Source organism: Dasypus novemcinctus, chromosome 25 (assembly GCF_030445035.2).
Source record: "Dasypus novemcinctus isolate mDasNov1 chromosome 25, mDasNov1.1.hap2, whole genome shotgun sequence".
In the NCBI taxonomy this organism is placed as follows: Eukaryota; Metazoa; Chordata; class Mammalia; order Cingulata; family Dasypodidae; genus Dasypus; species Dasypus novemcinctus.
Window position 1 is genome coordinate 15,503,748 of NC_080697.1, and position 25,195 is coordinate 15,528,942.

The following is a 25,195-nucleotide window of genomic DNA, read 5'->3' on the forward strand; positions in this document are numbered from 1 at the left end:
GATTAATAACATTTGAACAGACAGGCACAGACAACAGTCATCTGCGAGCTGACTTAGATACATGCAGGCTCGAGAAAAAGCCGATGCTCTGTGCCTCGTTTTTCAGTTAGATTTCTCAAGCCACGCTCGAGACACCCATCGCGGGGTACGAGGATAGCGGCGAAGTGTAACTGGATTTAAAGACTCACAGGGTAGCTGGCGTTTGAATAAAACCAAGACTCACCGTATGGTCTGCGATGTCGAGGAGGCCCAGTGCACCTAAAGTAGAGAGAATGAGAAGAGAAACTGTTGCCTGCTGCCGCTTTTTAAAAATTTTAAAGCGCTCAACCTCAAAGTATTAAAGCTCCCAGACCAAGTAGTTACAGGGGGCTTATGGTGATTTGGCAATTTAACCCTGCAGGAGTTAGTGGTGGCCCAGCTGGGAGAAGACTTGGAAGAAGAAGGTGATGCGTAGGGGGTAACACCCTCTAAATTAAAAATGTCCACCCAGCAGCCAAGACGATGGGCCGGAGTGGGCCATTGTGCAACAAGGAACCAAGGGAAGGGGGCTGAACGTGGGAAGGGGCTGGGGTCACAGAGGCGCCAGGGGCTGGGCCCTGCCCATCAGGCCTGCTGACCTGCTGCAAAGCACTCTGGGAATTAAAACCAAGTGTCCACACGGGGCTGATGGAAATGGACACAAAGGAGCAAATTCCCAGTGATTTGATACTCCCCTAAAACGAACTGCTTTCTTTTCTCCACATTCCCTGTTCTTATTTCATCACCGTGTCATTGTTTTGGCCATTCTTTGGCACAGATTAGTGTGTACCTCTCCTGTTAAACACGCCATCCTAGGACTTTTCCCATGTTGTCACCTAGTCTTTGAAATTATGCCAGTGAGGTTTGTACTTAATTTGTTCAAATATGCTTCAGGCAGCGGGCTAAGTTTTACCGAGCTGCTTTGTTTACACACATCACTGTGATAGTCTGTCCTATGCCTGTGATTAGTAGAAATCTGAAAAACAGGTCGTGATGCAGGAAGGCTCCTGGCCGCTGCTATCTGCTTAAGATGTTTTTTCCCATCTCTTTTCAGATTTATTTCTAGTTATTTTCGGCATTTTTGCTGATACTGTGCGCACGTTCTTCCATTTAATAAATATGTATTTGGTTTTTATTGTGCTAACATTTATACAACACAAAATTACCCACTTGAATCATTTCATGTGCATGATTCAGTGGCATCCATCACACCACCCGTGAACAAAACCCTTCCATCCGTCAAACAGAAACTCTGTACCCACGAAGCCATCGCCCTCCAGCCCCTCTCTCCCCTCAAGCTTTCATGCGTTGACTTTCCTGGGCAGTTTTCAGATGCTAGCCCCAGGGTGCCTTGATGGCACACCTCGTACATTCCTCTCGTGCTGCCATATTGTGGAGCCAGTCACTCTGCACTGGTGGGATGAGTTTGCAATCCAGTTTCCAGGACCACTGCAGCTGCTGCACTGTTATGAGGGGTGGTCCCCGGCTCCGTGTCTGGCTCCAGACTTTTGCCTTCTCCTTCCCTCTCTGGGCCATTGGCCGTGGCCTGTGGGTTGTCCTCACTCAGGGGTTGGCCTCCTTTCTGTTCTCTTCTGCCACCGCCCTGGACCCTGCTCCGTCTCTTCTCCCTTCTGTTCTCTCCCTTTCTTTTTTTTTTTAAGATTTATTTTTTATTTGTTTCTCTCCCCTTCCGCCCCCCTCCGCCCCAGTTGTCTGCTCTCTGTGTCCATTCACTGTGTGTTCTTCTCTGTCCGCTTGCGTTCTTGTCAGCGGCACCCGGACTCTCTGTTTCTTTTTGTTGCATCATCTTGCTGTGTCAGCTCTCCATGTGTGCAGCCCCAGTCCTGGACAGGCAGCGTTATTTTTGCGCTGGGCGGCTCTCCTTACACACTCCTTGCGCGTGGGGCTCCCCTACATGGGGGACACCCCTGAGTGGCAGGGCAATCCTTGTGCGCATCAGCCTGCGTGTGGGCCAGCTCACCACACGGGTCAGGAGGCCCGGGGTTTGAACCTTGGATCTCCCATGTGGTAGGCGGATGCCCTATCCATTGGGCCAAATCCGATTCCCTGTTCTCTCCCTTTCTAAACTCAAATTCAACTAGATAGCACCGCCAGATTATGCTGAACCATTCTTCCTCATAGGTTATTGTCACCCTCTCACACCCCCTTTTCAGCAGCCCTCAGAGCGCACCCCCTCCCTTCAGGTTGAAGGCCAACTTTCTTACCTGGGTGGCCAGAGCCGCTTGCAGTCCGGTCTTAGGACCAAGGAGGCCTCTGTGTGCAACATCCTCTGCAGCTCCCTTCAGCCACTGCCCAACCTTGAATAGACAAGGCAAGAGCTCGGGACTTAAAAGATCCATACCATATGGAGGGGGTAAAGCTCAGTGGTTGAGGGAAGCAGATGTGGCTCAAGTGATAGAGCTTCTGCCTACCATATGGGAGGACCCAGGTTTGATCCCTGGGGCCTCCTGGTGAAAAAGAAGAGGAGAAAACGTGCCTGCACGGCGAGCCAGTGCCCACGCAGTGAGCCAAGTGCCTGCGTGAGTGTCCGCGTGGTGACCCAGTGCCTGTGCAGTGATCCAGTGCCCTTTCCAATGAGTCACACAGCAAGATGATGATGGAACAAGAGAAAGACAAAGGAGAGAGTCAAAGCAAAGTGCAGCAGAGACCAGTGGAACTGAGGTGGCGCAATTGACAGGGAACCTCTCTCCACTTCAGAGGTCACCAGGATCGAATCCCTCTGAATCCTAGAGGAGGAAGATGAGAAGACAAAAAAGAGAAATAGATACAGAAGATCACACAGCTAATGGACACAGCAAAAAAACAGCAGGGCAAGGGGGTAGGGGAGGGGGAAATAAATCTATAAAAAAAAAAAAGCTCAGTGGTTGAGCATATGCTTCACATATACAAGGTCCAGCGTTCAATCCCAGGTACCTCCTAATATATGTCCATACCTTTGGTCCTATTTCTGGAAATTCATTCCAAGGAAATAATCCAAAAAATGAAAAAAGTTATAATGCACACACATATGCATTTGTTCCAAAGTTATCTTGAATATTAAATAAGATAAACATCCAGTGACGTGGAAAAGGGTCCGTAAATTATTGCGGATCTTCTCGCTGGAATTTTAGGCACATGCTGAGAATAATTATGATAATCCAGCAACAGGAAAGATGCTTATGAAATAGCATCTGCAGGGGACCCAGAGAACTTACGTTTATGGAGCACCTACTGTGTACCAGGTTGCACTAGATGCTTCACTCCTCTCCCACAGATGAAGAAACCAATGGAAGACCTGAGCGATTTGTCTGTGGTCACAGTGGTTCATAACCCCAGTATGACTTAATTCCCAAACCCATTTTCTTTCCCTGCTATAAAACACGAAACTGTATTTATGTTACAAATAAACTTCCTGTTTGGAGTGTGTGGAAGTTTGAAATTATTCTGTGAATCCCCCAAAGAGAAAGATGCTGTTTGTGAACTAACCCATTCCAGAGAGGGTGAGACCCTTTCGGTTGGACTCTGCCAGTGAGGCGGGACTCAGACTGAGCCTCCGCCCTCTTGCTGGTCTGATAGGAAAGGAGACGCAGGAGAAGGAGGCCGCCATCTTTGATCCTACAATGTGAGAGAAAGGACTCCAGTTTCACCCAGAGCCGAGCTCAGCGGGGGAAGCCCCCAGGAGGCTCCAAAAGCTGAGGCCCAGGGAGGGATGAGCCACACGCTTGCAGCTGAACTCAGAAAGAAAGTGGAGCAGCTGAAACTGATAGAGGAGGCCAGAAGGAGAGGAGCCCCGAGCCTGTTTGCCCACAGCTGACTCCGGGAGAAGGTAGATGCTGGAGGGGAAGGCGGAGCTCGGCCGCCATCTTGCTTTGCCATGGGGCCGGACAACAGCTCAACAGTAGCCGGCTTGGTGAGAAAGCACCTCTGTTTATACCTTGATTTGGACATTTTATGGCCTCAGAACTGAAAGCCAACATATCCCTGTACTTCGCATTGGTAGATTTCGGCAAACAAAAACAGCGACAATATTGAAGATCATTCATTACAGTTGTCTTGCCCGCCTATCAGTTAAGCTCCTCAGCTCTACCCTGAGCGCTGGGTGGCAGGTCCCTTCCAGGAATTCCCTAGGAAGCTTGAGTTCCGAAATTTTCTGCTTTCTGTGCAACATTCTCTCTTGCCTGGACTGCCCGCCCCTCCCTCTCCCCCTGCCCCTGGCCTGCCAGCCTGTGACAGTGGATGTGACCTTCTGTGGGAGCATCAGGACTCCCGGGCCAGGCTGCATTTTATTTAGCGATTGTGCCTTTTCTCACCAAAAAGCCCTGTTGGCGCCCTGCAGCCTGGCTCGGTTCTTGGGAAAGGCTCACCTCCCCATGCAGCCCCTCTCGCAAGGAGGGCCTATCTACGTGGTGACAAGTCTTACTTCCTCCGGTTGTGGCCAGTCTACCATGGGGCTGGCAGGTCACTCCAAGACGAGGCAGGTGAGGCTGGCATGTCCTCATGCCCAGTAGCAGAGCAGACTCTTGTTGGCCTTGGAACTCCACCAGTTACCTTCTCCTTTCAAAAGAGAGGTCTTCACCTTCCTTCTAGGCCAGCTTTTCCCCCAGCTTTTTTTTTTTTTAAATTCACCCCCCTTGTGGCTTTTTTGCTTGCTATCTGCCCTCTATGTCCATTTGCTGTGCGTTCTTCTGTGTCTGTATTTCTTTCTTTAATTTAACCGCCCCCCCCGTGGCTTGCTTGCCGTCTGGTCTCTGTGTCCATTCACTGTGCGCTCTTCTGTGTTTTTGCTTGTCTCCCTTTTTGTTGCATCACCTTGCTGAGTTGGTGCTCTGCGGTGCCTGTGGGCTGGCCGGCACTCTGTAGCATGCGGGCGAGCCTGCCTTCACAAGGAGGCCCCGGGACGCAAACCCAGGGCCTCCTATATGGTAGGCAGGAGCCCAACCGATTGAGCCACAGCCGCTTCCCTCCCCAACTTTTTATTTTTCAATACTTATAGACTCACAGGAAGTTGCAAAGAAAGCTAGAGGGAGGACTGGGGCGCCCTTCTCCAGCCTCCCCCCATGGCAGCAGCTCACCTGAGTAGAGCTGAGACTCAGGAAGAGAAATCAGCCTTGGCACCCCCCTCGGGTTTCACCCGCTGTATATAACGTTCAAAAAGAATCCATCCTGAAAGTGCCCTTCTTCTAGTTCCTCAGACTCCCCTGCCTGTCGTATTTCCTCTCACGTCCAATTTTCTGCTCATAATCGCACTGAAGCCTGAGGGGCCCTGCCCCTCTCCTGGCCCTGTGGCTTGCTCGCCGGGTGATCTCGGGTGCATGAACCTCTCTGAGCTTTGGTTTTCTCATCTTAAAACGAGACTACTAGCCTCGTGGTGGTTTTGGTTTGGTTTTTTAAAATAAAATACTTTGAATCAGGTACATAATAGGCCCTTGGGAAACGTCAGCGTTCTCTTCACCCTCTTCCTACGCGGAAAGCCCTCTTTTCCTCCCAGCACAATGAAATCCTTCTCCTCACGCTCAAAATTAGTCCCCTCTGACACTCTTCCGTCCCCTCTCGTTACCTCCGCGATCCTGCCCGTGTGTGTAACGTGTCATTAGCAGGGTCCTGATTATACGTTCCATCTTCCCAGTGAATGCGTTTTCATTTCTATTTCTCCTTATCAAAAATAGAAGGTCTTTAAAGAAGAGGCCTCCGGGGTGGAATGGATACAAGTCAACCTATTGGACGTGGTGTCACTTGTAAAACAAGGATACTTTTATATATATATTTTATTTATTTATTCTCACCCCTTCTCCCCCGCCTCCCAGTTGTCTGTTCTCTGTGTCTGTTTGCTGCGTGTTCTTCTTTGTCCGCTTCTGTTGTCAGCAGCATGGGAATCTGTGTCTCTTTGTTGCGTCATCTTTTTTTTTTTTTTTTTTTTTTTTTTTAAAGATTTATTTATTTATTTTAATTTCGCCCCCCTCCCCTGGTTGTCTGTTCTTGGTGTCTATTTTGCTGCGTCTTGTTTCTTTGTCCACTTCTGTTGTCGTCAGCGGCACGGGAAGTGTGGGCGGCGCCATTCCTGGGCAGGCTGCACTTTCTTTTCACGCTGGGCGGCTTTCCTCACGGGCGCACTCCTTGTGCGTGGGGGCTCCCCCACGCGGGGGACACCCTTGCGTGGCACGGCACTCCTTGCGCGCATCAGCACTGCGCATGGCCAGCTCCACATGGGTCGAGGAGGCCCGGGGTTTGAACCGCGGACCTCCCATATGGTAGACGGACGCCCTAACCACTGGGCCAAAGTCCGTTTCCCTGTTGCGTCATCTTGTTGTGTCAGCTCTCCGTGTGTGTGGCACCATTCCTGGGCAGGCTGCACTTTCCTTTGTGCTGGGCGGCTCTCCTTATGGGGTGCACTCCGTGCGCATGGGGCTCCCCTACGTGGGGGACACCCCTGTGTGGCAGGGCACTCCTTGCGCACATCAGCACTGCGCATGGGCCAGCTCCACACGGGTCAAGGAGGCCCGGGGTTTGAACCACAGACCTCCCTGTGGTAGACGGATGCCCTAACCATTGGGCCAAGTCCGCTTCCCCAAGGATACTTATATTGACCTCGGTGGCCTTTCGTAAAGATTAAATGAAATAACACGGGTAAAACACTTAGCATATGGCCAGGTACCAATAAGCCAAAAAAAAAAAAAGTTAGCTGTTGCTGCTAGACTTGATGATTCCAGAGGAGCTTGTCCTGTGTATCCAGGGGACGATGGTATGTCCATCTGGATTTAGGCTTAGATTTCTTCTCAGCCTGTTGTGTTTCACATTCCAAGTATAAAATAAAGAGGAAGGACCTTAAGGGCCATTCTTGCTCTGGCATCCATGTTATTCTGTTTGCTCTGTTCCGTTTGCTTCCACCCTGCCTTCTTTTCCCAATGCTGGAGAAGAGCTTTTCATTATAATGATCATGGTAATACATAGTAATACTGATGTTGCTGGCACTGGCCTGCAGTTCCTGCGGGCTTACCTGTGCCGGGAACAGGTAAGGCCTCACCTGGGGTACCTTACGTGGCCATCCCCGCCCCCCTGAGGTGGAGGCTCGGTTGTTCCCATTTTGCAGATGAGGAGCCTGAGGTCTGGACCTGGGGCCTGCAGCCAGGCTGTCTGCTCCTGAAAACGGCTTGGATGAACTGTTCCCACTTTCAGTGGCCCCAAGAGACAGAGAAATGGAAAAACACTCTTTATTTTAAATCTGTTACTTGCTTGAAGAATGATGCCAAAGCCCCGGGAAGCCGACGGCTCGTAAAGAATCGAAGCTCTGACATTAGGTTGATGGAACAAGTTTCTCTCATTTTAAATCCTGGTCCTCAATTCAGGGGCAATTGGATTAGCCAAGACTGGTTGGAAGCCGGGACGTGTTGGAAGCAAAGGGAGTTTGAAAGGCCGGCCACCGCGACAGCCCTTGGTCTGTGCATTCAGACAAGGTGTGGCCCAAGCTGTCCCCTCAGGGAGACTTCAGCTGCTGTTTAATCCACTTCCAATAAGAGCTGTCTGGAAACTCGGACCCTGCCTCCTTTCCCAGACTCTTTTTTTCTTTTAAAGATTTATTTTTTATTTATTTCTCTTCCCTTCCCACCTCGCCCCGTTGCCTGCTCTCTGTGTCCATTCGCTGTGTGTTCTTCTGTGTCTGCTTGCACCCTCGGTGGCACAGGGAATCTGTGTCTCTTTTTGTTGCGTCATCTGCTGTGTCAGCTCTCCGTGTGTGCCGCTCCACTCTGGGGCAGGCTGCACTTTCTTTCGCGCTGGGCGTCTCTCCTTGCAGGGTGCACTCCTTGCGTGTGGGGCTTCCCTACACGGGGGACACCCCTGCGTGGCACAGCACTCCTTGCGCACATCAGCACTGCGCATGGGCCAGCTGCACACGGGTCAAGGAGGCCCAGGGTTTGAACCGCCGACCTCCCATGTGGTAGACGGACGCCCTAACCACTGGGCCAATTCTGCTTCTCCCCAAACTCATTTTCTTCAGTGCCCCGATCTTCCCTGAACCACCTGAGGCAGGCCTTGGCCCCAACCCCGGCAGACTGGCTGCGCTCCGAGCCCCCCACCCACCATCAGGCCCTTCGATGTCCCGGCTCGAATTACCCAGCATAAATCAGTGCATCTCTCAGATTAATGAAAAATTGGACTCAACAAAGGGGAATGATTAAATAAATCAGGGCCTGCTCAGAAAATGGAATAGGAAGTAGCCATTAAAATGAGATTTTGAAAAATATTTAGCTCATGCTATGTGCCCACAAAGAACAAAGCGTGTTTTAACACCCTACTCTATGACCCTAATTTTATGTACATATTTTAAAACATGTATAGACAAACAAACAAAACCTCCAAAGCTAGAACAAATGCAGTAACACTTTAATACCTCCAAAGCATGTCGTGATAAGTGTTTATATTCATTTTCATTTCTTTCCATTTACAAATGTATATACGTGAGCATGTATTCCCTTTAAAATCAGAAGCAAGGAAAAAGGGAAAAAAGAGATGAGAGAACATTTTTAGTTTACTTAAATTTTTCGCCATCAAAGGGCTGTTGAGTTTTCCTTTCGTGGACTCATCTGTGCTTATCAGCTCTCCCGAACCCCGGTGACCCAGCTCTGGTGTTGCCTCTTCCAGGAAGCCTTCCTTGACTCATGCAACTCAGCCATTTCTTTGGTTTTATAGATGTCTTGTTGTCGTGATTCATCAACTTTGCATGTGTGGGACTCACCCAGAGAGTAAGTGCCCTGACAGCTGACCTCTGCACTGTACACTGTCTTCTCTACCCCATGCCATCCAGCAAATACTCAGCGCAGCTGCTTGGGTTCAGTTTACCCCGACTGAGCGCAGGGCCTGCTGCTTGTGGGAGGTACTTGAGTCGAGAGCCACTCTCGCTCCGAACTTTGTTCAGTTTCCACCAATTCATTGGCAAGGGGTGTCGGGGCCATTAGTCCTGGATTCAATTTTATTGTAAATTGTTTAAACATAATTCAATATGTTTTGGTGAAAGGAAAGATGAAGTTCAGCCGTCACCTTTCCAGAGGGAATGTAACGGTAAGAAAATAAATATGGGCTATTTTGAGCAAAAAGACCTTTTTCTTGGTGTCTGGGGATAATGGCGTTGATGTTTATAAAAAGGAAACCAGGGGCTGGGGGAGGAGGTGATTTCCCCCAGTCTCCCGGTGATCAAAGGCAAGTGAAGTGCTGCGTCATCGTCAGCTTTCCTCCAGGCCTGCTGGGCTCAGGATACTCTACCTGGGTCGGCAGAAAAGGAAACCTGAGGAATTTACAGTTTATTGAGTGGAAGCAACCATGAGTCACTGAAGTAACTTAGCCTCAGCAAGCAGTGGTAGAAGACCAGGAGAGGAAGCAGATGTGGCTCAAGCAATGGGGCTCCCGTCTACCATATAGGAGGTCCAGGGTTCGATGCCCAGGGCCTCCTGGTGAAGGCAAGCTGGCCCATGTGGCAAGCTGGCCCACACGGAGTACTGCCCCTTGCAGGAGTGCCGGCCGACGCAGGGAGCTGGCACAGCAAGACGATGCAACAAAAAGAGATGCAGGAGAGACAGTAAGAGATACAGCAGATCAGGGAGCTGAGGTGGCACAAGAGAATGATCGCCTCTCTCCCCCTCCAGAAGGTCCCAGGATCGGTTCCCGGAGCTGCCTAATGAGAAGACAAGCAGACACAGAAGCACACACAGCGAATGGACACACAGCAGACAAGGGAGGGAGGGGGGAGAAATAAATACATCTTTAAAAAAAACTGGGGGAAGAATATGGTGCAAAGAATATGCACAAGTTGCGGCGGCAGAGGGTAAAGCCATGGCCCTTACTAACGGGGGCTTCCAGGCGCCCAGGAGGGGTCAGGCTCCGCCGGGCCAGCCGAGCGCAGGGGGCTCCCAGGCCCTGGCCCGCGGCTCCGGCTCGCCTGCCCCCTTGCCGTCTCCAGCCCCCGCGTGGCCCCTGGCACCCGAGCAGCCTCTCCTCCGCAGCATTTGGGGCAGCCGGCGCCGGGGGGCTGCCTCTGTCCGCCGCTCTTCTAGCGCCCGCCTTCTCCCCAAGGTCCCCTGAAGGGCCCTGCTGGACTTGACGACGCTCTTCCAGCAGGGGAATGCGGGCGAGAGGCCCACCTGCAGCGGAGGACGGACGTGGAGACGGGGGGCCCCTCCTGCCGGGGGGAGGCACCCCTTGTGGAATTGAAGCTGAAGGGTTTGAGTAATTTCATACCTGAGAGCCACTTTCAACAGCTTGACTGGGAGGTGAAAGCAAGCACGCAAAGATTTGCTGCAAAACGACATACAGCCGGTGGCGTTTCCCAGGACTGGCTGGCAGGCATCAAAGAGGGGTCCCAGCATGGTGGCCGTGGCAAAGAAAAACACAGATCGAACTTGGGAAATTATCGAGGCTATTGAAGGAAAGCGATGGGAGAATCAGGGGAGCCACATGACAGAGGGGCAAACGCTGTGTGACCTTAGGCAGGACACTTAACCTCTCTGGTCCTGTGTCTTCATCTATAAACTAAGAGTAACAGTCTAGACCTTATGGGGTTGTTATGAGAATTCTGTGGCGTATTTGTGGAATGCCTGGCCTGCTGCACAGCACAGGGGGCATTTGTTAGATACCGAAGATCAGCCTGAGGGAGGCTGGGGCATGACAGAAGTCCAAATGAACCGTCATTGTATCCCAGGGGGCCTGACAGATGATACTGGGTAGTAGTGGGGGATTGGGGGAAGGGACTGGAAATGGAAAAGCATGGTGCATTTAGTGTTCGAGAGGTTTTTTTTGTTAGTTTCAGACCATCAATTGCTCTGGGTGGTGGGTAACTCAGATCGAGGGGACAGACCCGTCAAGGAGACAGGCTCAGGCCCGTAGAGAAAAGGAGACATAGGGCCGTGGTGCCTCGGGTCGAGGGGACGCAGGTACTGCTGGCAGCCCCAGGAGAGGGGGCCGCGCGGGTGGCCAGCAGCTGGTTGCCCTGCCAGGGCGTGCGCCAGAGTCACTGGGGAGCGTGTCCCCAGCTCCCTTCCCCGCCCCGCCCCCTCCCAGGGCCCCAGGGTGAGCGTGAGGGACAGTCAGCACAGCGGCCACGCGCCAGCCGGGCCAGGCAGGAGAAGGACCCTGCCCCAGGCCGCCGCCCCGGTGTGTCCCCCGCACCCACCCTGGTCCTGGAGAGAGTGGCCCGGTGAGCCCGGCGGGGGACCCGGAGGCACGGTTGTCCTGCAGGACCGTCTCTCCGGGGTCCTCTAAGCCCTCGCTTGCTAGCCTCTGGGCATCATTTGCTCACTGCCTTATCCTTCCTGACTCTGACACGCGTGGATTGCTTTTCTTCTCAGATACACACTCGTTCTTTCATTCAGCACCCTCTCTAGCTTGGGCCCTGTCTCAGGCCCTGGGAATACAGCAGAAATGAGAAGAAGTCCTCAAGGAATTTGCTTTCCTGTCGGGGGAGACAGGAGACACATGTGAAACGTGTCTGCTGGCAGAAAAGTGCCGTGAAAAGGAATAAATCAGGGATAGAGAATTAAAGGGGCGTCAAGGTGCCATTTTAGGAATGGTCGGGGAAGTTCTCCCCAGTGAGACATTTGGGCAGAGACCTCAGAGAAATGAGAACGGGAGCCCCCAGGATACAGGGAAGAACATTCCAGAACATTCCAGACATTCCATGCAAAGACCATGAGGCAGGGTGTGCAAGGAGGTCCTTGAGGCTGGGGCGGAATGAACCAGCCAGAGAATGGCGGGAGGGGCAGGGGAGCAGGGCTTAACGGTTGACAGTTTTCAAGTTGGAGGGAAGCCCTGATATCTCTTAACTGTGCCCTCTGTAAACCACTACTGATTTGACTGTTCAGGAACCAGCGCGAACTTGGCCATGCCATTTTTTCCTCCTTTCCTCAATACAGGTATTAAAATTTGAAGCAAGGCAGGTCCTCGTGACAAGAGGATCCCTTGTCCACTTCCTGCGGTGCGTCACGGTTGGGGTCTGCCAGGCCTGACCCCAGAGAGTGAGAGACGAGTTGCTGAGGAGAGCTTCCCTCTCAGAAATAAAACAGCTCAGCATTGAAAATTCAGAGCCAAACAGCTGTGAATTAAACTCCACCTACTTCTGTGCACTAACACTGAGAATAAATACCTTCAGAAGCGAAAGATTTAAAGAAATGTAAAAACACTGACCTGTTAATAATCTCTCCTGAAAATGAACTGTTTTCAGCCCTACCCCCATCAAGATGGCGGCGTGAGACGCCTCAGGGCTCCTTCTCTCCACAGAAGCTTTGAACAACCAGCAAGAACTGGCAGAAACTTCTTCCTCAAAGCTCCAGAAAACAAAGGATTATGGTAACAGACTGAGCACCCAATCCAGAAAAAGGCCACTTAAAGGCGGTAGGGTTTTCCCATCAATTGTAACAAAGCTACCACACGAATGCAAAGTGTTACTAATAGGGAAAATGGGGAGGGGGAGAACTAGATGGGAACCCTGTATTTTCTGTGTGATTTTTCTGGAAACCTACAACTTCTCTAACTAAGGGGGAAGGGTGGGAGGCTCTCCTGGCACCCTGGCCGCCCCGCCCCTCACCGTCCGCCGGCATTCCCAGTGCTGGCCCCTGGTCCCCGTTCCACAGGGAGCAGAGTACCCTTGGGACACATCCTGGGAGCTGGTGGCCCAGTCTGGCTGGCGGTGGCCTGAGGGACTCGCTGTCCCAGAACTTGCCCAGCGTGTGGAAGGCGGCTCACAGAACTGCCCTACAGAGCCTGTGGGGGAGCAGTCGGGCTGCGTCATGCTGCCTGGGGCAAGGGTTTCTGGGAGATAAAAGAATTGGTGAGCTTGAAGATAAGACAATTAAAATCATGCAGTCTGTGGAGCGGAAAGAGGAAAGTATGAAGAAAAGTGAACAGAACCTGAGGAACCCGTGGGACACCTTCAAGTATATCAATATATGCATTGTGGGAGTCTCAGAAGGAGAAGGAAGAGAGAAAGGGGCAGAGAATATTCAAAGAAGCAATGGCTGAAAACTTCCCAAAGTTCATGAAAGACATGACAATGCACATCCAAGATGCTCAAAGAACTTCAAATAGACCCGTACGGTGGAATATGATAATCAAACTGTCAAGTGCCAAAGATAAGGAGAGAATTCTGAGAGCCTCAAGAGAGAAGCCCCACATCATGCACAAAGGAGCCCCAGTGTGATTAAGTGCTGATTACTAATTGGAAACCATAGAGGCAAGAGGGCAGTGGGATGACACAAAGTGCTGAAAGCAAAAAATTGCCAACCAGGAATTCTATAGCCAGCAAAAATGTCTTTCAAAAGTGAGGGAGCAGGAAGTGGATGTGGCTCAAGCAGTTGGGTGCCTGCCTACCACATAGGAAGTCCCAGGTTTGGTTCCTGGTGCCTCCTAAAGAAGACGAGCAAGACAGCAAGCTAGGGAAACGGACTTTGGCCCAGTGGTTAGGGCGTCTGTCTACCATATGGGAGGTCCGCGGTTCAAACCCCGGGCCTCCTTGACCCGTGTGGAGCTGGCCATGTGCAGCGCTGATGCGCGCAAGGAGTGCCGTGCCACGCAAGGGTGTCCCCCGCGTAGGGGAGCCCCACGCACAGGGAGTGCGCCCCATAAGGAGAGCCGCCCAGCGTGAAAAGAAAGAGCAGCCTGCCCAGGAATGGCGCCGCCCACACTTCCCATGCCGCTGAGCCGCTGACGACAACAGAAGCGGACAAAGAAACAAGATGCAGCAAATAGACACCAAGAACAGACAACCAGGGGAGGGGGGGGAAATAAATAAATAAATAAATCTTTAAAAAAAAAAAAAAAAAAAAGACAGCAAGCTGACGCAAACGGTTGGCACAGCAAGATGGCACAACAAGGTGATGCAATGAAGACACACAATGAGGAAACAGCGAGAGACACAACAGGCAGGGAGAGGAGGTGGCTCAAGCCATTAGGTGCCTCACATGGAAGGTCCCGGGTTTGGGTCCCAGTTCCTCCTAAAAAGAAGACAAGCACAAAATGAATGGACACAGAAAGCAGATAATGAGCATAAACAATGAGCGGGGGGGGAGGGGTAAGGGAAGGAGGAATAAATTTTAAAAAATCTTTTTAAAAAAGTAAGGGAGGGTTTACATATTCTCAGATAATCAAAAGCTGAGGGAGGGAAGCAGACTTTGGCCCAGTGGTTAGGGCATCCGTCTACCACATGGGAGGTCCGCAGTTCAAACCCCGGGCCTCCTTGACCCGTGTGGAGCTGGCCCATGCGCAGTGCTGATGCACGCAAGGAGTGCCGCCCCACTCAGGGGTGTCCCCCACTTAGGGGAGCCCCACGCGCAAGGAGTGCGCCCTGTAAGGAGAGCCACCCCGTGCAAAAAAAGCACAGCCTGCCCAGGAGTGGCACCGCATACATGGAGAGCTGATGCAGCAAGATGATGCAACAAAAAGAGACAGATTCCCAGTGCCACTGACAAGAATGCAAGCAGACACAGAACACACAGCAAATGAACACAGAGAGCAGACAGCGGGGTGGAAGGGGAAGAGGAGATAAATAAAAAATAAATCTTTAAAAAAAACATGGGAAACGGACTTTGGCCCAGTGGTTAGGGCGTCCGTCTACCATATGGGGGGTCCGCGGTTCAAACCCCGGGCCTCCTTGACCCGTGTGGAGCTGGCCATGCGCAGTGCTGATGCACGCAAGGAGTGCCGTGCCACGCAAGGGTGTCCCCCGCGTGGGGGAGCCCCACGCGCAAGGAATGCGCCTGTGAGGAAAGCCGCCCAGCGTGAAAAGAAAGAGCAGCCTGCCCAGGAATGGCGCCGCCCACACTTCCCGTGCCGCTGATGACAACAGAAGCGGGTGCCGCTGACGACAACAGAAGCGGACAAAGAAACAAGACGCAGCAAACAGACACCAAGAACAGACAACCAGGGGAGGGGGGGAAATTAAAAAAAAAAAACAAAAAAAAAACAAAAACAAAAACAAATGAGATTGCTATCGATTTAGGGTGTTCAATTTAAGTCCCATGGTAACCACAAAGAAAATATCAGAGACTACACAAACTCAGAAATAGAAAGTAGACTACAGGTTATGGGGCAGCGGGCATGCGCAATGGGGAGTGAATGCACAATGAGTATAGGGTCTCTACTGGGGATGAAGGGAACGTTCTAGGGATGGATGGTAGGGAAGGTACTGCAAAATTGTGGATGAGATTAATCCCACTGGATGGAATCCTCGGGAGAGGTTTAGATGGAAAGATTTATGTTGTATATATGTTTCCACGATTTAAAAAAAAAGAAAGAGAAAAAGAGATAATGACAAATTCCATACACGATAGGTGGCATCTAAGGATGGACGAGAAAAGGCTCAAAAGGACATTACAAGGCCTATGAAGAATTGGAATATAGACTGTAAGCTTTATATCAATGTTAAATTTTTCGAACTTGAAAAACTGCACTGAAAGTATTTATGTAAGTGAATATCCTGGTTTTAGAAAATATACATGGAGGTATTATGTATTCAAGGAGCGTGATGTAGGCAACCTGCTCTCAGATGTTCAGAAAATAGGTAGGTTAGACGGATAGATAGATCGATAGATCAATGATAGATCGATCGATAGATAGATGACAGAGTGATATGGCAAAGGTGAAAAGTGATGAAATTGGTTGATCTGGGTATCTGGGGAGGTGTATGTTTGGCATTCTCTATGAGGGGTTTGTATTATTTTTGCAATTGTCCCGTAAGTTGGAAATTATTTCAAAACAAAAAGTTTTTAAAAATGAACAGGGCGGCGGACTTGGCCCAGTGGTTAGGGCGTCCGTCTACCACATGGGAGGTCCACGGGTCAAACCCCGGGCCTCCTTGACCCGTGTGGAGCTGGCCCATGAGCAGTGCTGATGCATGCAAGGAGTGCCCTGCCACGCAGGAGTGTCCCCCGCGTAGGGGAGCCCCACGCACAAGGAGTGCACCCGTAAGGACAGCCACCCAGCGCGAAAGAGAGTGCAGCCTGCCCAGGAGTGGCGCCGCCCACACGGAGAGCTGACACAAGATGACGCAGCAAAAAGAAACACAGATTCCCGTGCCGCTGACAACAACAGAAGTGGACAAAGAAGATGCAGCAAATAGACACAGAGAACAGACAACCGGGGCGGCGGGGGGAAGGGGGGAGAGAAATAAATAAATAAACAAATAAATAAATCTTAAAAAAAAAAAAAGAATGGTTTTCGAGTTCTTTTAACAACTTCCCTTCTTTGGTTTATTCCCTGGCTGGGCTGTGGCTCTTTTGGACTCGCCTTTTTCTGGTTGGAAGTTTTGTAGGGGTGCTTTGCCACCCAGGGGCAGGGGCTCCTGTCTGAAACCCTGCCCAGCTCTTGGCCTTATCAGAGAAAAGACCTCCTGCTTTTGACTCTAATTACCTACCCAGGAAGTGTGGAGTACAGCATGGGGCTTTTGCCCTCTGGCCGAGATTCCAAAAAATCCCTGTTGCTATATGATCCTTCACTTTCTGGAGTGGAACAGATGAGACGGTAAAGTAATAGCTTTAGGTTTGTTTTCCCCAGTGATTCTTTCTTGTGTTTCTTTCCTGCCAGCTGTATGGCCTTAACAGTTATCTTCTCCATCCTCTTGAAAATCACTCTGTGGTTGCTAAAAACAAACAAACAAACAGAACAAAACAAAAACTCTTAATTTTTCCCACAGAAAGAAACTCTGGAGCCCAACGTAGCAGAGCAGTTTTCAAACACTGATGTGCCAGCTTCCGTGTGTAAACACCCTGCCCCCGTATCTCCTAAGATTCTACTGTTAGAGATGATTTTCTTTGACTTTCAGGATTTTTTTTTTTTTTTTTAATGCATGAACCCCCTGAAAGACTGTTTATCAGCTTCTAGAATCTTGTGAGCTAGGGAATCAGATCACTGAGATAGCGGAGTTTGGTTTTTACGGGATCCTAAATATGGGCATATTTTTGAAGCCAGAGTGAGCAGCCTGAGGACCCCAAATGCCTGAGCTGGGAGGACCTTCGGGAAGAAACAGAGAAACGGGGAAAAGAAAGATGAAGTGCGTGGCCAAAAAGTAGCGGGAGGGGCAACTAGGAAGAGAGAGGCAGGCGGAGGGAAAAGACAGCCAGCTCTGGACACCTGTGCCTTTTTCTCCTCCCTCCGCATCTTCCGGACCACCGGGCCCTCCCTTGTGGCATCAGGGGTGGGTCCCAGCAGGCGACCCTCGGAGCACCAGCCCTGGGCGCTCTCATGCGCTGCAGCCGTCCTCACCAACCTCCTACTGGACGGCCCACCTGAATGTTCCAGAATAGAGCATCGCCCCTCCCCACCCAGCCACCGCCGCCTTCTCCGCGTCTGCGCAGCCCGCCGCTGTCCTCCAGCTCTCATACCCCAGCGCCTGGAGTCAACCTTTGTACCTTCCTCCTCCTCCTCCCACAGAGCCACACGGGTCTGCTAGATCCTTCTCCTTCCTCTTCATCCTGAGAACATCACACCAGGCCAGGCATTTGTTCTCCCACTGTGGGCAATGCGCTCCCATACGCCTAAATGCCTGTCTTTTTTTTTTTTTTAAGATTTATTTTATTTGTTTCTCTCCCCTTTCTCCCAGTTGTCTGCTCTCTGTGTCCAGTCGCTGTGTGTTCTTCCATGTCTGTTTGCATTCTTGTCATGCGGCACCAGGAAACTGTGTCTCTTTTTTTGTTGCATCACTTTGCTGTGTCAGCTCTCCATATGTGCGGCGCCACTCCTGGGTGGGCTGCTCTTTTCTCGCGCGGGGCAACTCTCCTTGTGGGGCGCACTCCTTGCGCGTGGGGCTCCCCTATGCGGAGACACCCCTGCATGGCACGGCACTCCTTGCACGTGGGGCTCCCCTATGCGGAGACACCCCTGCGTGGCACGGCACTCCTTGCGCGTGGGGCTCCCCTATGCGGAGACACCCCTGCGTGGCACGGCACTCCTTGCGCGTGGGGCTCCCCTACGTGGGGGACACTCCTGCATGGCATGGCACTCCTTGTGCACATCAGCACTGCATGTGGGCCAGCTCACCACAGGGGTCAAGAGGCTCTGGATTTGAACCCTGGACCTCCCATGTGGTAGGTGGACGCTCTATCAGTTGAGCCACATCTGCTTCCCCCCACGGCGTTCTTGTAAGGATTAGGTAAGCTGATACTTACAAAGAATTTTCGGACCATGCCTGGCACTTGAGAAATTAAGTCCCCGCTGTCTTTTTCACCTCTGAATCCTGCCGCATCTTCCCGATTCTCCCATTCCAGGAAAACTTCCTCTGCCTATCGGGTTCAAGGTGATTTGCCCCTCTAGATTCTAGGGTGACTGGGGCTTTAAAAAGGGTCAAAGACCTGAATCTTAGAGAACAGCTTGTCCTCTTTAAGTATTGATGAGGACACTCAGTCTCAAAGGTCAAATGACAGAAGCAGGGCTTGAGCCCGGCACTCTTTGCTCTAAACTTAGCACTGTTTCCAGCATGCTCCATTTGCAGAATGACACACCTTTCCATTGCCCACACAGTGGCAATAAATGCTCCTTGGAAACTAGTGTTAAGTATTCATCGTATGGTTGCACAACATTGTGTATGTAATTAACACCACTGAATTATATATCTGAATGTGGTTACAGGGGAAATTTTAAATTGTATATGTTACTAAAAATTAAAAAAAAAATTTTTTTTTTTACTCTTCCAAGCCAGGAGGGAAAAAAAGGACATAATTGGGACAACTGAAAAAAAAAAAATTGGAATATGGACTGTATGCTTTATATCAGTGTTAAATTTCTTGATCTTGATAGCTGTACTTAAAGTGATCGCTTTGTGAGTATCCTGGTTTTCAGGAAATGTACCTGAAAGTATTAAGTATGAGTGGGGCATGATGTATGCAACCTACTCTCAAATGTTTAGATAATAGGTAGGCAGGTGTATTAGTCAGCCAAAGGGGTGCTGATGCAAAATACCGAAAATTGGTTGGTTTCTTTTTTTTTAAAGATTTATTTATTTCTCTTCCCTTCCCTCCACCCGGGTTGTCTGTTCTCTGCGTCTGTTTGCTGCATCTTCTTTGTCTGCATCTGTTGTTGTCAGTGGCAGAGGAATCTGTGTTTCTTTTTGTTGTGTCATCTTGTTGTATCAGCTCTCCGTGTGGGCGGCGCCATTCCTGGGCAGGCTGCACTTTCTTTGGCGCTGGGCAGCTCTCCTTATGGGGCGCACTCCTTGCGCGTGGGGCTCCCCTACGTGGGGGACACCCCTGTGTGGCAGGGCACTCTTTGCACGCATCAGCACTGCACGTGGGCCAGTCAAGGAGGCCCAGGGTTTGAACCGCGGACCTCCCATGTGGTAGACGGACGCCCTAACCACTGGGCCAAGTCTGCTTTCCAGGTTGTTTTTTATAAAAAGTATTTATTTGGGGTAGGAGCTTACAGATCCCAGGTCATAAAGCATAAGTTACTTCCCTCACCAAAGTCTATCTGGAGCAAAATGGCTGCTGATGGCCGCAAGGGTTCAGGCTTCCTGGGTTCCTATGTCCGTGGGGACTTGCTTTTCTCTGGGTTCAAGGTTCCTTCCTTCCTGGGGCTGGCTTCTCCCTTCTCTGGGAGCTGACTTCCCAGGGCTCCAGCTTAAGTTTTCAGCATCAAACTCCAACATCAAAGCTTCAACATCTGAAACCCTCAACTCTGTTCTTTGCCATGCCTGTTGGTTTGTTTAAACCAACATTTCCCCATCGTCCACTATCATATCAACATCACTATGATGAATACATTTTTTAAAACTTTCTTTTGAAACAACTTCAAATTTACAGGCAAGTTGCAAAAATGATACAGAAGCAATACATGGAACTCCAATATACCCTCACCCAGATACCTAGATTACCAACTTCTAGCATTTTGTGATATTTATTATATCATTCTATCTATCTACCATCTAGCTATCTAGCTATCATCTATCTACCTACCTACCTACCAATCACCTACTGTAGCAGTTTGATATAATTGATGAATTCCAAAAAGAAATATTGGATTATGTTTGTAATCTGATCTGTATCTGGGTGTGATTGAGTTATGATTAGGGCATTAGCTAACCCCACCCCTGCGTGACACAGCACTCCTTGCACGCATCAGCACTGCGTGTGGGCCAGCTCATCACACAGGTCAGGAGGCCCTGGGTTTGAACCCTGGACCTCCCATGTGGTATATAGACGCTCTATCAGTTGAACCAAGTCTGCTTCCCTCAGAGACTTTAATATGCTAATTTACGCCGGTGGTGACTCTGCTTTAGGGTGATTTGGATGCACAGCTTCATGTATTTATTTGTCCTTGATAGCCTTTCTCTGGAGAATACCTGTTAACACCCCACAGCTAGCGTTCACAGGAGCAGTTTGGAAGAGGTGGCTTTGCTCTCCAGAGTCTCCGCTCATATCTGACGCACCTTTCGGCCCCCGCGCCCTCTTTTCCCACCACGGTACTGCAGGGCTCAGCTCTGACCTCCTCCGGCCTGGTCTGGAGGGTTCTCTCCAGCGCGCCCCTGTCCTCATGTCTCGGCAGCACCGAGTGCCAGCTGTCCGGTGCATTTGAATTGGGGTTTGTAGAGTGTGTGGTGAGGTGGGAGGCTGTGGGGTCTCTGGCTCGGGGAAGGTGGCCGGGCAGGCGCTGGGGGTTGAGGTCATTACTTGCAAGTGTGTAGAGCTGCGTGGACAAAGCGGCACGTGCTACAGACCCGCAGGTCAGCGCGGTTTGCTCTTTGGGAGGAACATCCCCTGGTTTGAGTTTCTTAGGCCTTCGGGCCTCCGTCCACCTTGGTCAATGTTGCTGAGCTTGGCCCATGGGGCCAGCCCCCCAAGGGGATCCCCAGCCAGCCATCGACCCTCTAGCGTTTATCAGAGGGCTTGGCTGTGCCGGGCCCGGGAACCAGGCAGGGATCACAGCTGCCAGCTAGCCCTTACCAGGCGCTTTGCAGATATTCACATAACGCCCGTGTGTGACACGCTCTGTCCCCACTTGAGAAATAAGGAAACTCATGCTCAAAGCCGCACAGCTGGGAAGTGGCAGTGTTACCGCATTTTATCTAGGTTCTTGGCTATGCTGCAGACAAAAATTTCAAGAGCACGCTGGGTGAGTTAGGCCAGTAATTTATTCAGGTAGGGAGGGAAGAGAAATGAGAGAAAATAACAGAGCAGGGGTCCCAGGCAGAGAGGAAGGGGGTGAAAAGGGATAAAGAGGGCTGAGTTTACAGGTTACAATTCCCCAATATAGGTTATAAATCCGCAGGTTTACTTGCGTGGCCACGTGGCAGAGGAAAAATGGTGAGAGCGACGCACAGAGGGCAGGAACGGGTGCAGAGGCAGGAGAGCAGTGCATGCACCTGCACCCAGGCCTGTGCCCGGCTTTTAAACTGTTACTTATTCCCCCCCTTTGCTAATGGCAGGGGAGGCTTCCAGCTGTTTGCTATTTGGATTGATCACCCCACCGGGTCCCCCAGTGAGCACCCGATGCTAAAGTTTCTGGGGAACATCCAGGGTTTTTCCTGGCTTCCACAAGAAGTCTTTGTTCTGGAGAGCAGGATCCTGGGGGTGGGGGGTTCTCCAGCAGCCACCTTGGGGCTGTCAATGTCCACGTGGCCTCTCTGCCGGGTTCCAGATCCGTTGGTTCATTCCCTCTCCTACCAGCCCGCTTCAGCAGGATTGGGACTTGAACCCACACTGATGACCGCTGTGTCCTCAGAGGGTCTGAGAGGTTGGGAAGACGGCACAGATTAGAAGGACACACCCAGGGGTGAGTTGGGAGGCCCCCTCCTCCTCCTCCAGAGGTGTCTGGAAAGACACAAAGCAGGGCAGCTCTGCTGAGAAGGGGCTCCCTGCTCTAGCCCTCTTCCTTCGGGCCCTCTCCCTCATCCTTGCTTCCTTGGATGGGATAGTGTCCCACCAAGAAACTGTCCCGGGGCCTCCTGGAGGGGTCCGCAGACCAGAGAAGGAGGGACTGGAGCAAAAGGGGGTGTTGGGCCTGCCTTCCGGAAGCCCTGGGAGCAGGCCAGCGCTCTGGTCTCCACCCGGGGAGACTCCACATCGGTGTCCCCGATGAGGTCAAGGCCAGGCCAGGCTCTGGGAGGCCCCCGCTGTGCTGGCAGCACCGACCAACCCCCCCCCCCCAGCCCCGTGCCCCCCCAGACGCAGGTTTCTTCTCATCGGGGTCGTCTGGTGCATCCGTAGCTCAGCTCTGCCTCCCGGGAGCAGGCCCTGGCTGTGGGCCCTTCGGGAAGGTTTGAGGAAGGACCCGACTCTAGGATTTTTAAAACCTGAAGTCCTCCGTGTTTCTCTGCCCTCACTCCCTTAACTGCGAAGGGCCAGCGCCCAGGTCTTAGGGACACTGCGGGGACTGTGCCAAGTGTGGGCCCGGGCAGGGGCAGCCGCGGGCGAGGAGGCAGATGTAAACCCTGGCTCGGGAGGCCCCAGGAGGGCACGGTGTGCCCTGGGCACCAACAGGCAGGGCCTAGAGCCTTCTCCCAGGGCGCTGACCGGGGTGAGGTGAGAAGACGCCAAGTCTAGGCGGCCTGGGCACCTGGACAGGACGACCCTGCAGTCCTCCAGGGGTGGCAGGAGGCCACCGGGCGCAGCCACCGGGCCGGTCAGTTACCTGATGTCCCCCCCAGGAGCCACGTGCTCCCCAGGCCTCTTTGGCTTCCCCAAGGACACCCACTCCCCCTAATACCAGATTACCCCTGGGGGCCAAGTCTCTGCTCTCTTCCTCCTGGCTGGGCCCACCCCAATCCCCTCCCAATCGAAACCCGCAGAGAGCTGCTTCCCTCCTCCATGTGAAGGAACGGATTCAAGTGACTCCCAGGAAGGTACTTCATTCTCTTTGGAATGGCCCACAGGCCTCATCTTTCCAGAGTGCATTTGCATTTTAAGCAGAATTCATCTTTAATTGGGGGAAGGAGGGGACTGTTATTTTTTTGGGGGGAAGGGTGAACTTTCCCAGGTTCTTGCCCATTCCCAGTACCCCCACCCCCGTCCTGCTCCCCCCTCCCCCCTCCCCAGGCACCCAGGGGTATGCTGGGAGGCCGAAGGGGAGGTGCTGCCTTGGGAGGAAGGTTGAAGAACAGCAGTGGTTCGCACGTTTTCAATTGCCTTTATTAATTGAAAAAATTGTACGGTGGGACCCGGAGAAGCCGACGTGTGATTTTGCCAGCGTCGTTCATTCTCACCCGCGTACGAACGCCGGCATTTCACAGCAGCAGAGGCTACGAAGGAGCTCATCTCCGACAGCCGTGCAAGTGATTACCTTCAGCTACGTGAGGACGAGAAGCCCTGTTTCACTGCTTGTGCCGGAGGCTGGTGGAAACCCCGAGGCCCTGCCCAGCTCGAAAAGGACACGGTTTTCAAATACCGCAGTCACGCCGCATTAAATAGGCATTTCCAAATGTTAATAATTAATGATAATGTTAATTCATCATAGTTTCGGGTCACATTCTAGAATGGAAATGGCCCCAGGAGAGAGGATGGTAGAGAGAGAAGAGGAGCAGACACTGGGGAGGTGGGGGCAAGTGGGGGAGGGGCGGGGGGGAGGGCAGCCGTCCCTCAAAGCTGCATCTACCTTCCCAGGGACACCAGGTGAGATTCAGGGCCGCAGGGGGCAAGTCTACAGGCTGGTGCCAGGAGTGTGTGGGTGTGTGTGAGAGAGAGAGAGAAGTATGTGGGGGCAGCGCCTTCTTGGAGACCCCCACCCCAGAAGCCTCGTCCCTGACAATGCCTGCCTCTGCCGGGCGCCCTGAAGACCTGCCGGCTTGCTGGCTCCACTTGGCAAAGGCCCCTGTGTCTGATCCCCGCACAAACGAGAACAGCAGATGTCCTGGAATCTGGGGGCGGGGGAGCTGCGGCTGAGCCCGACACAGGGAGGGACCCGTGGGGTCCGTTTTCTTTCGCGTCCGCCTGGCCCTGCTTGCCTGTCTCCCCAGCCTGCCCAGGGGCCCTTGCTCACGGGTTCTCCTCCCCGTTCCAGGTGTGTGTGGCTGCTGCGGTGCCCTCCGCCCCAGGTACAAAAGGCTGGTTGACAACATCTTCCCCGAGGACCCCGAGGTAGGTACCCTGTCATGTCCCTCTGTCCGGCTCCGGCTCCCGGGCTGTTCTTGGGCCACTTGAAACCTGAGGACGAGGCTCTGTGGATCTCTGTGGCGTGGCCACCTGCAGAGGGGAGCGGAGGTACCTGCTCGCCTGGCCGCACAGCAGGCACCTGCTCCCCCTGAGTCTCCCTGGTGATGGTTTCCTGGATGTGCCGACTCTGTGATGGCGAAGCTTTCCTGCTGCATAGTGTGAGCGCTCAGGAGCCCACGTGTCCCCGCCCGGTGCCGTCTGGCGACTGCCGGGTGTCTGGCTGGGTGCATGTCCAGGAGGCCTGCCCACTCGGCTTCCCACAGGCCGCTCTGGCTGTTAGCATCCCTGGGCTGATGGACTTGACTTGCTCACTGGGAGCCCATGACCCCTTCTTGATGGGCTGCTGGAGGGTCCCATTTCCAGCATCCTCTGGAGAATTCCCTAAGAGCTGCAGAGCTCGTGCTTCCTCTCATGTCTTGGTGCTGTTTTAATTGTCACTTTTAATGAAGCCTTGCCATTCATACACACACAACATGTGCACTCACCTACACACCCATATGCCCGCATACAGCCGTGTGTATAGGTGTACTACGTGTGTATGCATACAGACACACATGCACACACACATGTGCCCTTACATCACCTACTCCTCTTACCTACATGCAGCAAGCACCCTTGGGCCAGATTGCGAGTTCCTGGAAGGCAGGAGCTGTGCTTTCACCATCTTTAGTCCCCTGGTACCAGTGTGTTGTCTGGGGCACGCAGACCAGGCCCGCTGCGGATACCGATTCATTCGAATTCGTATTTGCCTTTGGACTTGAATATGTCCAGCCATGGTGTGATCATGAACCGTCTTCTTTACAGGATGGCCTGGTGAAGACCAACATGGAGAAGCTGACGTTCTACGCCCTCTCGGCTCCAGAAAAGCTGGATCGTATCGGCGCCTACCTGTCCGAGAGGCTCATCCGTGATGTGGGTCGCCACCGCTATGGGTGAGTAGGATGGGAAGGTGGGAGACCCTGGGTGGTGAGGGTAAGGCAAATCAGAGGGTCCTCTTGAGAAAAGGACAGCGGCCTGGATCCTTGAAGGGGCTGAGAAATGCGTGCTGGATCGGAGGAGTGGGT

General features: G+C 52.2%; 1 protein-coding gene across 6 annotated transcripts in view; it reads left to right on the forward strand.

Annotated features, from left to right (window-relative positions):
- Positions 1-25,195, forward strand: part of EFR3B (EFR3 homolog B) — a 156,717-nt gene that overhangs the window by 75,491 nt on the left and 56,031 nt on the right. For all 6 annotated transcript variants that reach the window (XM_071211906.1, XM_058287716.1, XM_058287718.2 and 3 more), the window contains 2 exons: positions 23,980-24,056; positions 24,936-25,063. In XM_071211906.1, coding sequence (XP_071068007.1) covers positions 23,980-24,056; positions 24,936-25,063 — 205 coding nt within the window. The remainder of the gene's footprint in view (positions 1-23,979; positions 24,057-24,935; positions 25,064-25,195) is intronic.